Source organism: Plasmodium malariae (assembly GCF_900090045.1).
Source record: "Plasmodium malariae genome assembly, contig: PmUG01_00_45, whole genome shotgun sequence".
NCBI lineage: Eukaryota > Apicomplexa > Aconoidasida > Haemosporida > Plasmodiidae > Plasmodium > Plasmodium malariae.
In genome coordinates this window covers 25,865-43,517 of record NW_021638319.1, presented here as the reverse complement: position 1 = coordinate 43,517, position 17,653 = coordinate 25,865, and the positions used below count along the sequence as shown (strand labels likewise).

Genomic DNA, 17,653 nt, shown 5'->3' with positions numbered 1-17,653 from the left:
ATATTGTAAACAATATTAACATTTTCAATTTATTATAATATTCATTATATTTTATAAATAGCAAAAAGATTAAAATTATATAATATTTATTTAATTAGATTTATTTATAGAAAAATATCATTAATTTTTGCAATTATTTTTTTAAAATGTAAAATGATACATTATATATATTCTAAACGTTTTATATTCTATATATCCTATATATTAGATAAACTCAATACTTACGAACATCATGAAGTAAAATATATATCTTTCTTTTTATGATAAAGACTAATAAATATAAAAATTTTATATTTCTACTATATTAAATAATTGATATATGTATCATGGATATTTATGAATGAATTCAGATTATTATATTTTAACGTAAATTAGTTTTTTAAAAATACAATTAAGATAAATATTCTATAATATATATTTAAAATCATTTTTCTTGATCTTCGTTATAAAATTATTACAATTATATATATTTCATCACGTGACGAAAAAATAATAAAAAAAAATTGGAAAAATAAACATAGTATCTTTATCATTAAATATATATTATATTAATTTTAATTTTATGCTTACTATGTATATGAGAATATAAAAAATCTATAAAATGGAACAAAATATTAAAATAATCTTATATGTCAAAATTGCTTCGTTTATCCTTTCGGCGTGGATATGCTATTTTAACGATTATGAGGTATTATAATATTATTTAAGGATATATATATTATTAATATTTTTATTGTTGTTTTTTTAAAGTACGTATTTTTAGTATGATTTATTATTTATTATTTTAAATAATAAATATTTACTTAATTTATTAGCTTACATTTAACAAATATTTTGGTGAGAATTACGACGGTAGAAAAATATATACAAGAAATTCTCGATCATTAGCAAAACATAAGCAAGAAATGTGCTCAAATATTTTAAGTTTAGAAGAAGATATACCAATTTGTGCAGAGAAGGATAATAGAAAAAACAAAAAATCGCATAGAAGATCGTTAAATAATGGAAGATACTATACTGAAATTATCGATTATAATAATGGTATGTTTGATGGAAAACATTTTCATTTTGAAAAAAAATGGATTACAAAAAAAGATTATGATAATATTGTTGAAAGAAATAGAAGAATTTGTGATATAGCTTTACAAAAAACAAAGTTTAGAAGTTACGGATTTGGAGTTACTCTGTTTTTTCTTTTATTCGTGTTGGGAGTAGGATTGCCCATATTGCATGTATTAAAATATTTGGACAGTGTGTTGAGTCCTATGAAATCACTGCTCAGTAAAGTAGGTGCTGATAGTTATACCTTTCTAATATCATTTGGAATACTTATAATTATATTAGCTGTTTTAATTATAATAATAATTCCTAGAATATTAAGAAATAATGAAAAGTATAAAAAAATTAAGTTGATGACTGAGTAAAATGAATAACAACATGTATTTTTATATAAGCTATAAATATGATTTATTATATGTAATATCCTTAATGTTATATACTTAATAAACTCGTCTATAATTATATTAATTCTTTAAATTCATTTGTTTTTACGCTATCTCTTTTATAAGGAACAGTGTTAAATTGTGTTCTATCTTTATTTGTGAGTTTAAATATTTTACATTTTGTGTTATATGTTATTGTTGAAGAATAATTAAATAGTATTTCTTAATATATATATTTGTGTGTTAAAATATATTGTTATTAAAAATGTATGTAATAAATCAAAATTAATATATAATATTAAAATTATTATAATTTTATTGTTTCCATATTAGAATTTGTATTTTAAACGAAGTATACCTATGTTATACTTTTGATCTTCAATTATTAAATGACTATTGATAGAAGTAATAAGAAAAGCACATGGTTTATATTATGTTATAAATAAACATCTCCTTTTTTTTATTTAATCAGATAAAGTAAATGTATTATGCTAAATTACATATATTTTACTCAAAAAAAAAATATGGTATTCTTTATATAAAATAATTTTTATTAGAAATATGTAACATATATTTATTAATTAAGACTTTTAAACAAACGTCTTTTTTTATTTTTCAATGTATAAGTGAGGAATTATAAATATATAATAAAATAATATTTTTTATAAATAAGTTTCTGAGTTTAGAGAGTATGGATAATAATTTAATTTTTACCCCATATACTATTTTACTTTATTTTGTAAGCTTATAAATATTATTAAGTGTAGAATTAAATCTTTTTAAAAATAGAAAAGTATATATTAGTGATTTAAAAAATAAATATTCTTTTTATTTTTATGCATGAATAAGAAAGAGCATAAATGAATACATTATGAATTTTAAATATACCTTTTTAAGCTGTAAAAACATTTTTTATATAGTTCTTCTATTTTTAAATATAAATGAAAGCAAAATTTTTATATCTGAAATTTTTTTATTTTTATAGATACCATATTATTAAAATATGCTGAATCTGTAAGGGAACTAATTAACCAATTTATATATATTAATTCAGTTAAAAATATTTTAAGTCAGTATTACATAAGCAAATTTGTAAGGAGATGATACTTAATTAATTTTGTAATTTTCTTTTGCTGTATAATTTATTATTCAGTTCTCTATGTATATATATGCATTAACTAATAAATAATTAGAGTAAAATAGAAAATGTTAATTAAAATATAACGAAACATTGTCCATATATATATTAGTAGTATTAACAACCTACTGAACACTTCTGTATAAATAAAATATATCAATAGTATATAGAAATATTCATTAAAAATACTATTAATTGGCTCCTTGTTATAAAAACTTTTGTATTTATCGTTTTTATATGAACACGTCAATGTTTTGGTAATGTTGAAAAATTTCAGTATTACGTATTTATTTTTTTACTGTTTTGAATGTGATATTATGTATAATCTTACAAATGTTATATCTAAATTAATATCTAAAATCAGTATATATCGTAAAATCTAGGGAATAATATAATTATGTGCAACAATTAAAATGAATGAATATCCTGAAATTTCTGATTAACAAAATAAAAGGGCATTTAAAATTTTTATGTAACTAAAAATAGGAGCTTCTCTTTATAACATATCATATGTACAGTTACATATATAATTAGATTCATGGAGGCTATAAATGTGGAATTTTCTTTGAATACTCAAGAATATAATAATTGTCTTTTAATTTTTTTTATTTTTTACTTATTATCATATTACTTACTGCTACAATTACAGGAATATTTGAAGAATATTTGCTTTAGTATATATAGAAACAAAATATAGATATATAAATACCATTTTTTTCTATTATAATTGTTTTTGGTAAAAAAAATTATAATTATAAAGTAATTTTATATATTTTTTTTATTTATTATATGTTCATTTGTTTACTCCTCATAAATATAACACCCATAAGGGGGAGTTAAATGTTAAACGAAAAAATTAAGTATAGTGCTAGAGAGGAACATATGTAAGAATTATTAAATAATGGATATAAATGTTTCCATTTAAATTCCATCAACAGTATTATTTTTCTCAATTATCATCATGTATTAATATGCTTACTAAAGTTGTACATATAATAAGTGAAATATGAAAACAACAATGATGAAATTGTTCTGTATTGAGTTAAATTTTCATTTCTACATAATTTTCACAGGAAAATAATAGTAAAAATTTAAAATACAAATTTTTATAAAAAAATAATATAAATTTTTTATTTTTTTAATAGTATCAATGTTTGAAATATTTTTTTTTATCTTATATAATAATATTATTGGTGGAGTTTTTAATACTTTTTTTTTCAACATATCTTTATTTAATACTTATTTAATAATTATTACTTCACATTACTATGTAAGAAAATCAATATTTATTGAATAATCTAGTACTATATATTATTGTCTTAAAATTATTTGTTTTTAATTGACTAAAATTTTACCTATAAGTACATTTTTGTGCTAATAAATCTTATATTAGTGCCGTATGTATGTTAATCTTTTCTTTGAATAATTTTTATATTAACATTATTGTAATTTTTATGAACTTGTATTAATTTCTTTATATTTAGTTAATCTTATTTATTAATACATTTCTAGAAGTATTCAACCTTCATATCGGTAGGTATTAGATTTTTTAATGGACATAATATACACTGTAATTTTTGTATCAATGATCTCTGTGAGGTTGTTAAGTTATATTATGAAAAGTTTCTGTATAATTTATATTTTCATTTTGTATATTTTGTAAGAATTCTCTTGTTTGTTCTTCAAGCTCAATTATTTTTTTCCTTTTTAAAAGACTATGTAACGACGATTTCATAGGAGTAAACTATATGAAAAAATAATATATATATACATAAAAATATAATTATTTTGTGCAAGTAATTTTTTACGAACATGAACCTACTCATTTTGGTACAATATTCACACTATTGTGCATAATTTTTATTAACCTTATATAAAACAAATAGTATAAAAGATAATAATATGACAGTTGTTGTTAAACTAGTAGCAAACATATAACATTTTGGAGGTGCTGAAATTTTTGGTACATGTGGACATATAGATACATCTCCCATTGTTTCATCATATGCTTTTTTAAAATTGCTTAACTCTTCGCAAAATTCGTTCATTCAATTTTCTTCACACTCCTTGTAATTTTCAATGTAAAATTTATAACAATTTTTAGGATTTTCTCAACTAATTGTGGCTTTATCCTTTTGAGATGTAAAATTCATAAAATCCTCATATAAATTGTACAGATTTGTTTCTCTAAAATATATTTATCAATTTTTTTTATTTCTCGAATACATGTATTATCTATATTGGTGGAAAATTCTTTATATCCATTAAACCAACTATAATCCTTACTATATTAATTTTCTTTATTTATCCGGTAATTCATGTATTTACAGCATTTGTTGCTATCAGTTTTATAACTATATCTTTTTTTAATTATATATTTACCAATATTCTGACAAGCAGTAGTAAAATTTTCATAAGTAATTATTAAATTGCCATCTTATATATTACAATATAGACAAGGGTTTATACTCCCCTGTGTTTCACTTGAGATAGTATTATCAAATTCCTCTTTATATTTAAAAAATAATTCCACGCAATTATCCTAAAAATAAAAAAATAATAATAATATATAAATTAAAAAAAACTATATTTTCATTAAATTTTTTTTCACATTATTTGTTGGAAAACGAATTATTGAATACATTAACATATATAATTATAATGACAAAAACATAAATTTTATGTAATTCTATGAACTTTTGGATATCATTGTATATATGTATAAGTAAATTAAAAAATATAAATTAAATTCACATCAAGTTAATATTTATATAAATAAATAAATGATAGATCAAATGTTTATATGTGATGCATTCCATATACTATACGATGAATTTAAAAAATCCTTCCATATTAATATCAACTCTTTAGTTTTTACATAAAATTGAAATAAGATAGAATACAATGTACACATTATAACATAAACATTTAGGCGTAAATATAATGATATCAAAAATTGAATTACTTTATATTAATTAAAAAAGTGTACAGAAAAAAATGCAATTTCCTAATATTTTCATTCAGAGGAAGGTTATAAAATTTTATGGAATTGTAGTACTGAAAAATAAGTTATTTCTGGTGAATACTTATATAAATTTAGCATTATAATGGAACATATCTTTAGTAATATTTTTTGAATTTTTAGTATACTATAAATACTTAAATATTCCATCTTTAAAAAGTACATAATTTTTCCTTTTTTGAACGATTATTTGTTCATAAGGTTAAAATGATACTTTTCAAATTAATTCAATTAATTTTCATTATAATTATAATAATATAATCGCCTCATACAATATTTATCTTTGACATTCTTATTGTTATTAGAATTTATATAAATGAAATAGAAATTTAACTAAAATATAAATATACTATATGACAAAATGTATTCTTTTGTTAAATTAAATATATATTATTTTTCAAAGAATTAGCTTTAATTATAATTTATTATTAGATAAACACTTTATATCGTATTATTATAAAACAGTCTCTTGATACTCTTAATTGAATTGCATATGGAAGATAACATTTTACTTTACTCTTGGTTATATTTGACTTAGTATAATATATATTTTTATAATGGATATATAAATATATACATAAAAATTAGTTATTATTATATAATAAATTAATTATAATTGTAGATTAAATATAAAAGAAAGAATAATTTAACTATTGTAATAAAGGTATTAATAAAATTTATTAACGTGATACTTTTGTATATGTAACATCATAAAAATGTCGATTTAAATAAGAGTTAGTATTATTTATTATAATTTATGGAGAATACATCCTATTAGAAAACATATATATAATTCATGTTTTACTTTTAATATATAATAAAATAATTGTGATAGTGGTATAATATTATTTTTCAATTTGTAAATTTCATTGCAATTCAATTTATCTAAATTATTTGTCATGTAAGTTCTACTATAAAAAACACCTATTGAAGATACTTAGAAAATAATAGTAAATAATTTCTCCTTTTTTATATAACAAATTGTTGTAAAAATATTTTAGGCTTATATATTTTTAGTATAATATATAATTCATATGTTATTAAATTTTAATTCTATTAAAGTATTTAGCATGTAATTAAATATATTTTAAAATAAAAGTAATGAAAAAAAAAAATTTCTTTATTATTACTATATGTGTGAAAAGAATCGTCTTTTTTTTCATGAACTATTAGGAAGATAATATACTAGCATAATTATTATAATTGTTAAATATTTTTTAAATGTTGTTTTACAATAGATGTTTTCTCTTTCTTATTTTATATTTTAATGTATAACTTTAACATGTCTTTTTTTTTAGTTTTTTAAAATCCGTTTTAACTAATAAAATAAACACGTCAAAATGCACAGTATATATGATCAAAAATTATAGTTGTATTGAAAGTTTTTTTTGTACTAATATATAACTAATTTTATAGGTTTATATGTTGCAATATTTTTTTATAATTTTTTGTATTTAATTTATTTTTGATATACTTTCAAACGCTTTAAGAGATTAGAAGTAAAATAAAAAATTTTGTTAACTGCCATATAATATATAAAGTATATAAGAAACATACATATTTAATGTGATTGTAGTTTACATTTTATATTAATTAAATATGTATTGAATATATATTTTATATTATAAAGAGTAAAAATATCTATTGTAAACTATCTTATATGTGTTAATTTAATAAACATTAAGAGAATTTTATTTTTGTTACTGGTAATATAAAATGAGAATATATAAGTTCTGTTAATTTTATTCAAGTATTTTGAAACATGTATAATGATAATACAAATAATAACTTAATTAATTATATTCTAAAGAAATATTATTAATATATTATAATACACTTACTTTATATATTATAAGGTTATCATATTGCAAAGATGCAAATACGTTTCAATTATAGTTATACTACCTTCTTGTAATAATTATAATTGCATAAAAAAAAATATGTTAATTATTAATATTATTACTACATTAATAATATTATTTAAAAAAATAAACCTAGTTAAGTTATTATAATTTTTACGTAATATAAAGCGGTAAATAGAAAATATTAATACAATTAAATTTATGGCTTATAGTAACACTAAAAAATTATTACAAATGTACATGGATTTTATATTTTCCCTCATAAATCTAATATTAGTTTATTTTATAAATATATATAAATATAATTTAAAAAGTTATATAAAAGATATAAATAATAAATAATTTTATAAAAGAATAGATAAAAAAGAAATGGTATTCTGTAATTACAAAAAAAAAAAAAAGAAAAAAAGGATAAATATGTACGTCAAAATATATAAATTCTGTTCAAAATGTAAAACGAATATAATTGAAAGTTTTTTATTAATATAACTTAATAAAAAGAAAATTAAAAATTATATTCAAAAGAAAAAAATAAAAATATATGATTTATTTTAAAATTCCTATAAATAACTATATTACTTTTCATTTCTACTTGTTTTTAAAAAAATCTTAAAGATTACTGATTTAGAATTATTTAATATATCAACCTGTTAATATTTAATATGTATTTCTTTGATTTAGTAAAAATTATATTAAACTATAAGGTAGAAACGTAAAAAAAAAAAATATAATTATTATTTTTATATTTGTGCATGTTTTTTTTCAAAAAAGAATAATTTATACAAGTTAATGTAAAAAACAGGACGTTCAGCATAGTTTTATTACATTCTCTTCTAAAAAGTTTTAATAATTTGAATGATCTATTAAATACATTTTATTAAAAGTTTCCAGAAAGAAAACAAAAAAACTTTAATGTTATCAGTATATAAAAATTCGTGTGAAAATTTTTATGTTACATATATATTATGAACAAAAAAGCTAAATATCTTATTATTAAATGGAATTTTAAAATATAAGTTTTTTATTCTAATAAAATATAATTAGTTTAAAAAAAAATGCTGACATATATAACAGATAAAGTGTTAAAATTTTGCAATAAGTTAACACTCTCAATCAGCGATCATCTATTAACTCATAACACCCTAACAGATTATCATTAAGTATATAGTATATTTTTTTTATAATATCCTTTTTCATATAAGTTATATATGTATTGTCCTTATATTTTCATATTTTAACATATTTCTTTTATTACTAACAAATTTATTATATTAATTAAAACGTGGAACAATCTAATAATGGGAATGTTTAATGAATACAATATAATTATCTTTCTAAATGTGAAAGAAACACTACAGTAAGTAGTAATAGAATAAAATATTGTTATATAAATTTATGTAATAATATTATACTAATTAAAAAATAGTTTTACGAAATTAGTGATTTTGATTTTTCATATTTTTCAGTTTCTTAATATTTTCTGAGAAGTTTACTATTTTCATATAATATTAATTTTTTTTTTTTTATTTTATGTATGTATAAATATCGTGCTACTTGTATTGAATCAAATAATAATATATGGTTCCTTTAGATATTTTTACAGCATTAAAAGAATGTATATATATTTAGAATATATTTTATGTATCTGTATTCCAATCTTCATATTTCACGAGAAATTTTCTTAATTTTATATTACACTTTACATTCTTCTAATTATTTGTGCCCTCTCATATCAAAATAATTGATGACATATGTTTCATATGTATTATTTCATTATGAATAAATATTATGTGAATATATTATGTATATATATTATAAATTTATAATGTATTTTTTCCTGGTACATCAATGGATTTGTTTACTTCTTCATCATTAATTATGAAATTTACGTATGTGTCATCGTCCCTTGTCCAGTCATTTATTTCATTTCTAAAGTTGGGTTCCTCCTTATGATCAATATTTTCTTTATTTTCCAAAACATTTTTGTCAGTGTCAATTAAATTATTCGCAATTTCTGTTTTTTTCCCTAAATTTACTTCTCTCTTTAATTCATTTATAGAACTATCAAAATATGATTCGGTATTTTCTATAATATCCTCTTTTTTACATTCTTCCAGTATTATCATAAATACTAGTATGCACATTTTTGCTAGTAATTTTTTTCTTATATACTTATATAAATCTTTGTAACATCCTTTCTGCTTCAATTCTTCTGTATTTAGTAGTGAAACATTATTTTGGGTTTCTTCATTTACATATTCATCTAACACATTGTGCAATTCCGCGTTCAATCCTCTAAGCCCGTCCTGTTCCAAATGATGTTCTAAAGTTGCATGCATTTTTGATATCCACTGTCTCCATAGATCTTTTTCTCTTTCTAATAATAAGGTATTTTTATTTTGATTCGAAAATTCCTTATTTAATGCTTCACCTTTTTTTTGGTGAGTTTGTTCTCTTTTCCAATCCTTTTTCATATTATTAAACCAGTGTTCATTTTTTAATTTTTCAGAAAGATTTTTATGTTCTTCTATCAACTCATTCCATAGAATTTTTTGTTTTTCATTATCACTGCATGTGTCAATATTTTGCATTAGTTCAAAATTTTTTAAAATATTACTCGATGTACACTGTGATATTTCTAACTCTTTTATACATATTTCTAAGAATGCTAATTTTTTGGTTTCCCATTCTTCATTTTTGCATTCTTCTAGTACTTCCATATGTACTTCTATTATGGTTTTGGACCTGTCTTTTTTTTGCTTTGACAAGTTTACATTTTTTGTAAGTTCATTTATTTTAATTTTTTTTATGATTTCTTTTTCATCATATATTGGCTGATCTAAATGATCATCTATTAATATCTTATTTTTATTTTTAGAAAATGAAGGTACTAGTAATCTGAGAAATTTCACTTGTCTTCTTCTCGTCTTTTTATTTTTTTTTAAATTTCCTATTAAAGCAAACTATGGCATAAGAAAAATATTTTTATAAAATAATCTATTACAATAAATAAATTATTATCATATAATTAAATTTTTATTTCTATATTACTTTAATAAAAAGTAAAAATATAATAATAATTACGAAACTTCTTAAAATAGGTGATATATATTTATCATTTGGATTTACTTCCGAGCCTATAGCTGTAATTTATACGTAGGTATATGTTATTTATTAGAGTTATTTAAATTTTAAAAATATAAGTAGACTTGGTAATACCTGTACTATGGAGATTTTTAAGAGGAAATTGGACTGAGGTATAACTTGATGCTTGATGAGTTAGCTCAGTATATTTGCGACTAGGCGATGCTTGTGTTTCTTGAATAACTGGAGAGGGAAATCTATTATTACCTGCTGAAGTTATGTCTGCATTATCAGGATCTCTAGATGTTTTTAATGATGTTATTACTATAGGTTGTATATCAATGGTCTCTTTAGTTGAATCTTGCATGTCTGAAGCTTCTGTTTCAGCTGTTTCTAATGAAACATGTTGTAGAAGTTCTTGTGAATCTTCTGGGGGATGTTGTACTGGAGACTCTGGTGAAATTTCTGGTTGTTGTTCATCCCTAGTTGCGGGTGTAAATTTCAAATGTTCTTCTTGTTGACCTTGAGGTTTAGGCATAATTTGAGGGGTATCTTGACTTTTCTCTGGTAAAATTTTATTTTCATTTTCACGTAAATGTTCAGTACTTTCAACTGAGTTCACATTTAAGCAATAAGGAAGTTCTTTAAAAGTTTCTTCATTCATTATATCACATATCGATTCTTTAGTTAGTTTTTTGGTCTTTTTTCTTGGTTCTATTTTGTAACAACTTTCGAAAAGGTTTCTCTTTTCATTAAATTCATTATAAATTTGCTTAATCCAATTATTATATTCTTTACATTTTGTTAAACATGTATTTTCACATTTACCTGAGTTTCTTTTTCTTATGATTTCTATTACATTCAAATCGCTACGTCTTTTTTTACAGAAATAGTCTTCTTTATATTTTAATTTTAAAAGTTCTTTATCTTCTTTTTTTAAAATCATAGGACATCCACCATACTTAGTTAAATCCTTAAAGTAATGATTTAGATAAAACTTCAATAACGCTTCCCACATAGTAGGAGATATAGACTTCGGAGGAGACATTTTTCCAATTAGATAATCAGCTAATTTTATGCATTCTTCTCTAAATAAATCTTCGTTATTTTCCGTTTTTAAGAATTTAGTTCTATTTTGTATGTGAGTTCTAATAGTCCTAAATGGTTCTGTGAAGGTTAGCGAAAATCCTGCCGTTCCAGAAATAGCGAAATTCTGAATTTAAAAGAATTATTAAAAATTACCTAGGTATTAAGTTTTACGTTAATTGCACTGTAAAATATTTTATCATAAATAAATAATTTATGTATGAATTTAATAGTTTAAAAAAAAAATGAATATTACCTTAGGTATACAATTTTCCATAATGACACTATATTGATGCTCTAGTTCGGTGAAAATAAAAAACTTAAAGAAAATTAATCGTGTACACTTTGTATCAGTAGCGTATTTTAAAAATGAAGATGTATTAAAAGCAATTACACATTTATGATCTACGTAGTAATTTATATTAGAAATATAAAGTAAATAAATTTATTATTATTTATTCCCTGGGAGTTCTATCTTATTTTACGTTAAATAAATATAAAACAGCTTAACATATATCCTATACGTGTTTTGAAATTAAATGAGAGTAAGTTATATTTTCGTGTATAAAATTTATATGACCTTCATTAAAGGAATCCCAATAACTTACAAAAAAAAAATTACATATAAATTAAATGTAAAATAAGTTAAAATTTATTATATAAAAGTATTATTAATCAATTTATTGCTTTTTTTTTGTTTTTAACGCAAAAAACAGTATATAAATACTGCTGTATTAAGGTAAACAATTCTTTTTGTTCAAGTTTTTTTGGAAAATAAATAATCTATAAACCAGATAATTATTAACACTTATAGTATGTTTGTTATTATGTTACATTTCTCATTTTTCCCATATTGTGTACTACACTGTAATTATATTGTTAACGGTTTTTTATTTTTAATACCTTATATATAGATATGGGAAATAAAAATATATAAATTATACTATATTGTTTCTGTTTTTGAGAATGATAAATAACATTATAATGCACATAATCCATTTAATAATATATGCAAATAATCTACCAAAAATTTAATAAGTTATGCTATACATTATGCTACAAAATAATTTTAAATAGTATACATTATCATACGTATACATATATATGTATGTTCTGTACTTGTCTATTACCACTTTTGAATAAAATTGATTTCATTTGGACTAAATGTTAATTAATAAAGAATACGTTAAGGTATATTATTTATTGAATAAAATGTTGACTGCTTATGATATATATGAAAAATTATTAGAATATACTTATGAGAAGGTTATTCGTATTATATGTCTAAAAAAACGTAAAATGAATTATAACTATGTAATGAAAAATAATAATGCTAAATTCCTCGTAAATGCAATAATATATTAAATTAAATAATACAACATTATTGAAGTTTCGTAACAGTTTTTTTGTACTTATTCATATATATAATCTAATAAATACATCAAAAAGATTTTTTTTAATTTTATTTTTATTTTTATTTTTTTTTCTGCATTTGTTATGAATATGAAAATATAGTTTTAAGACTATTATTAAGTATTCATTTATGATTTAGAATGACAAAATTAAGTATTAGCTTATAATATTTTTTAAATATTAATAAATAAATGAAATCACAGAACTCTTTAAAAATATTAATTGCAATATAATTTATTATTTGTTAATGTAAATATATTATTACTTATTTTAAAATTTCTTTTGAAACAAGCATATAAAAGAAAATGAATAAACAAGAAATTAAAATAATATATATATTAGTAAATTTTAGTAAATAATTATTTGAATTAGTGGTTGATGCAATATAATTATGTTTAACCAATCTGTTATATTAAAGAATTATTGGTTTTTACTTATTTGTAATTTTTGAATTTATTTTTACTCAATTTTTTTTTTTTTTTTCTGTTCTTAATATTTTAATCCCTTACATTCCATCTCATTTTTTTTAAAAATATTTTTATTTATTACATTGTACATGGGAATATATGTGACAATAATTCATTATTTTTTAAGATATTATATATTTTAAATATCTCATTTGAATGTATAAAATATGTGGAAAATATAGTACATAATATATATGTAATAGTGGTTGATTAGGTAGCAAAATAAAAGAATATATAATTTTCTGAAATATGTGAAAGTATATTGGAATAACATTATTATAATTGTTATCAAGTGTATATAAAACAATTTATTTCCTCTATTTTTTTTTTTTTATTGTTTTATATATGTATGAAAAATCTTACTGTTTTGATGTATCCTTTATTATTATATTTTTAATATATTATAAAATTTATTGCATAACATTACAGTTTATACATAGCATATAATTTATGTAAATGAAAAAAATAGTAAATATTATTATGGATTATTTGATATTTGTCTATATTACGATGATTATTTTATTAATTTATTTAAATAGTATATTTTAATGTTAAAATAGATATATTAAATAAGTGGAATTTTCATATAAAATGGACTAACTATATTCCAGTATGTATATATATATATAATATTTTATTAAGAATACATTTAACGGAAAAAATATGCAAAAATATTTGTATTCATTGTGTATTAAAAACAAATTTCTAATAAATATAAAAAAATTATATGCCCAATATTAATTATAATAACGTAAATACATTATACTATTGTTCACTTAAAAAAATATTATTCTTCCAAATGAATAATTAAAAAATAATAAAAAAATAAAATTTACGATAATTAACAATAATATATTATTATCTTTTTAATATATATATAATTTTTTTACGACAGCATTTATGGAAGCGCTCATTTGGTTTTTATTAATTTTTAGAACAACTAGGCTCTCTAACTATCTTACATATAGCTGATGTTTAGAATGAAATAAATAATAATGCATTTTTATATATTCATAATAATACAAATGTAACTTACAAAACGGAATAAAAATAAACGTTGTATATAATGAAATTCCCTTAAACATTTACATTTAAAGAGGATTTTTCTATTTTAGTAAAAATCCTTGTTCCTAAATATTTTTTTGGGAATGATTCAATAAAACAAAATATATATATTTGAATAACTTATCTATGTTTTTTCTATATTAAGGAATACTATAAAAATCATTTATTATATTCGTAAAATATTATATTTTCTCCTTATTGAGTATATATTATATAAGGAAAATGCATTCTTATATGTACGTCGGCATAAAGTTCAGAAACCTTTCACATTAAGTCTTTTTTGTATTTGCTAAATTATACATACATAAAAAATAAAATATATATAAAATAATGTTAACAATTTTTAAAGTATTATTTATATATTTATGCTAGCTATATATTAGAATATATACAAAAAATAAAATGTTCGATTTTAATGGAATATATTGTTTTATATATGGAGTTTCAAATATAACTTGAAGATATCTATTTTTATACTTTTCTAAAAAGAAGATTACTTTAAAATGTTTTCCTTTAATATATATTTTAATATAAATTATATGTATTACTGATTCTAAAAAGGTTACTATGAATCAATGTAATACGTACAATTATCGCATCTATGTTTAAAAATATGATTAATTATATAATAATAATATAAATAGATATGCTGAGCAAAATTGAAATAATTCTTGTAATCAATTGGAAAAAATTTTAAATGAATATGGAACTGGTAAAAAGTATATATCTAATTTCAAAAGTGTAAAATAGTTAAAATATATTAATGAACTACATGAAGTTGCTGAATCTCATTCATGTTTAGTTTCAGTAAAATACTGATTATAGAGATTATTGTCATATAAACAACCTTATGCTACTAGGTGTTAATTTATTTATTAATTTTCCATAATTAGATTAATATTTAATGCAATATTTTTCATGTGTTTCCTTTTGTATTACACTATATATCATTCTAATTAAAAACGTGAACACGTTTCTACAATCCTAATATATAACGTAGTTATTTATTACTCCATTATAATTGTTTCTCTCTGTATGTAATTCTTAGTAATATTTGATTTTTCCATCTTGGCAATGATGTTGTTTTCAATAAAAAAAAAATTAAAAGATGTCGAAATGTGCAGGTGAACAAAGTGGTAAAATGCTGATAAGTGCTTTTGAAGGTCATGACATATATTAGTGTAACAAGAGATATTAAACAATATATACAGAACAAAATTCTAATCTATAAATTTCCAATAACACATAACTTTGTGAATATAAAAAAAGAACTTAATAAACTTAATGAAATATATTTTAAAAGAATGCAAAAAAAAAAAAAGTTAAAATAATTTTTTTTTTAATAATAATACTACTAATGTAATATATAAGTGTATGATTCTAACATGATTATAATACGTTGATAAGTGAAGAGCAGTATAAACTATTGTAACAAGGTTAAAAAAAAAAATATTTAATTAAAAATCAAGTATTTTACTAAAAGACTAAGTTATGAAATACATAGGATGAGAAAATAAAAAAGCATTAATTTTTATTGTATAAGCAATATTCATATTATTGTTTAGTATGTACATACTAAGGATATATAAAATTTCTTCTAAGTAACCCATCTCATAATATATATAAATGGATAGTAAAAAAGAGACTTTTATTAATTAAATAAGTGTAACACGAATAGAAACTATTAAATGTAAACAGAATTAAGATTAAATTAACTAAAATTTCGTAATAGATAGAGTATATAATATATTGTAATGCAGAATTAATATATAAATTATGTTTTTTGTACTATAGTAATATATTTGTCAAAAATATCATAAAGTCTGTAATTCAAAATTTGAAATACAAATGCTATAAAATAGAATTTTATATTAAAAAGATTTATAAAGAACAAAAATATGTATTCCAATGTCATTAAAAAATTTTAATTGAATATTAACAATACTATTAATATTTTATATTAAGATAATGGGGATATAATTTATTGAATTTTTAGTAAAATCAAACATCTAGACAAATTTCTTGTATAGTGTTAGTAGACTCTATATTTTCTTGTATTTCTAAAAAATAAAACGTAAAATTAAAAAATATTTAAGGTAAAATAAATTTTTATGTTATAATTTTCTACTATATTATGCTTTAATACTGCTTGAACTATTGGAATATATTTATAATGACAGATTGAAGAGAGAAAAAATATGAACTATATAATTTTAATACTTAAGTGTATTTTTTTAAAATAATATATATGAAAGTTACTTAAATTTTTTACTTATACAAATTAAATATGAGAAAATTATATTGTGTTATATGAAGTAATCGAAAAATATTATATAGGATTGTTTTTTAGTATATTTGTAGCTAGAAATTGTGCTGCTTAATATATAATGTAATACTGTTGATGTGTTTAATGTGAAATGTTTAAATGACAAACAAATCTATTTTAATGTTAAATATTATTTTTTACATAAATAATATATTCATGATGCTACGAAATAATAAAATATTCAGTAATGTGTTTGAATTTTTATTAATTTTTCATTACTTTTAATAAAATGTGAAGCATAAATTTCGATACGATAAAATAATTTTGATCATTTATAAAAGCAAAATCATAAAAAATACATTAAAAAAAAAAAAACATTTCGTTATATAAATTTTTGAAAGCAAATTTCACTTATTTGATTTCATAATCTAAATTTATTTTGGGAAAAACTTATATTGTTTTATGTTTGTACATGTTCAAATACAATTTTAAGTTTTATTAAGTATGTAAATAATGTATTCAATTACAACTTAAATATATAATATCCTAAAATACAATAATATTATATTTATATATATTCCAATGTATACGGTTATTAAACAACATATTTCAAAAAAAAAAATTTCATATATCGTAAGAGATTAAACTAAAAAGATTCTGTTTGTGAAGTAACAAAAAATTGTATATAGATAAATTGAAAAGTTAAAAATGCTTTATTTCAATAAATCTTATATAGAATGAATAAACTTAACTATAATAAATTTAACTGTTTACATGAAAAAATTATTAAAAAATTAATTATTTATTA

At 19.4% G+C, this 17,653-nt stretch overlaps 2 protein-coding genes and 1 pseudogene across 3 annotated transcripts; 1 reads left to right on the top strand and 2 right to left on the bottom strand.

Annotated features, from left to right (window-relative positions):
- Positions 1 to 601: 601 nt before the first annotated feature.
- PmUG01_00074500 (fam-m protein) lies at positions 602 to 1,424 on the top strand (the record flags this gene model as incomplete). The annotated part of the gene is made up of 2 exons (XM_029006299.1): positions 602 to 688; positions 816 to 1,424. The coding sequence occupies 2 exons, from the start codon at positions 602 to 604 to the stop codon at positions 1,422 to 1,424; spliced, it is 696 nt and encodes a 231-aa protein (XP_028859235.1).
- A 2,744-nt stretch (positions 1,425 to 4,168) lies between these two features.
- PmUG01_00074400 lies at positions 4,169 to 5,122 on the bottom strand (annotated as a pseudogene). Its single transcript is given in 3 exon segments — positions 4,169 to 4,297; positions 4,371 to 4,751; positions 4,766 to 5,122. Coding segments are annotated over 3 exon segments (867 nt in total).
- Positions 5,123 to 9,284: 4,162 nt separating this feature from the next.
- On the bottom strand, positions 9,285 to 11,911 carry PmUG01_00074300 (STP1 protein; the record flags this gene model as incomplete). The annotated part of the gene is made up of 3 exons (XM_029006288.1): positions 9,285 to 10,414; positions 10,684 to 11,761; positions 11,891 to 11,911. 3 exons carry the CDS (start codon positions 11,909 to 11,911, stop codon positions 9,285 to 9,287), a joined length of 2,229 nt encoding a protein of 742 aa, XP_028859234.1.
- Positions 11,912 to 17,653: the final 5,742 nt, after the last annotated feature.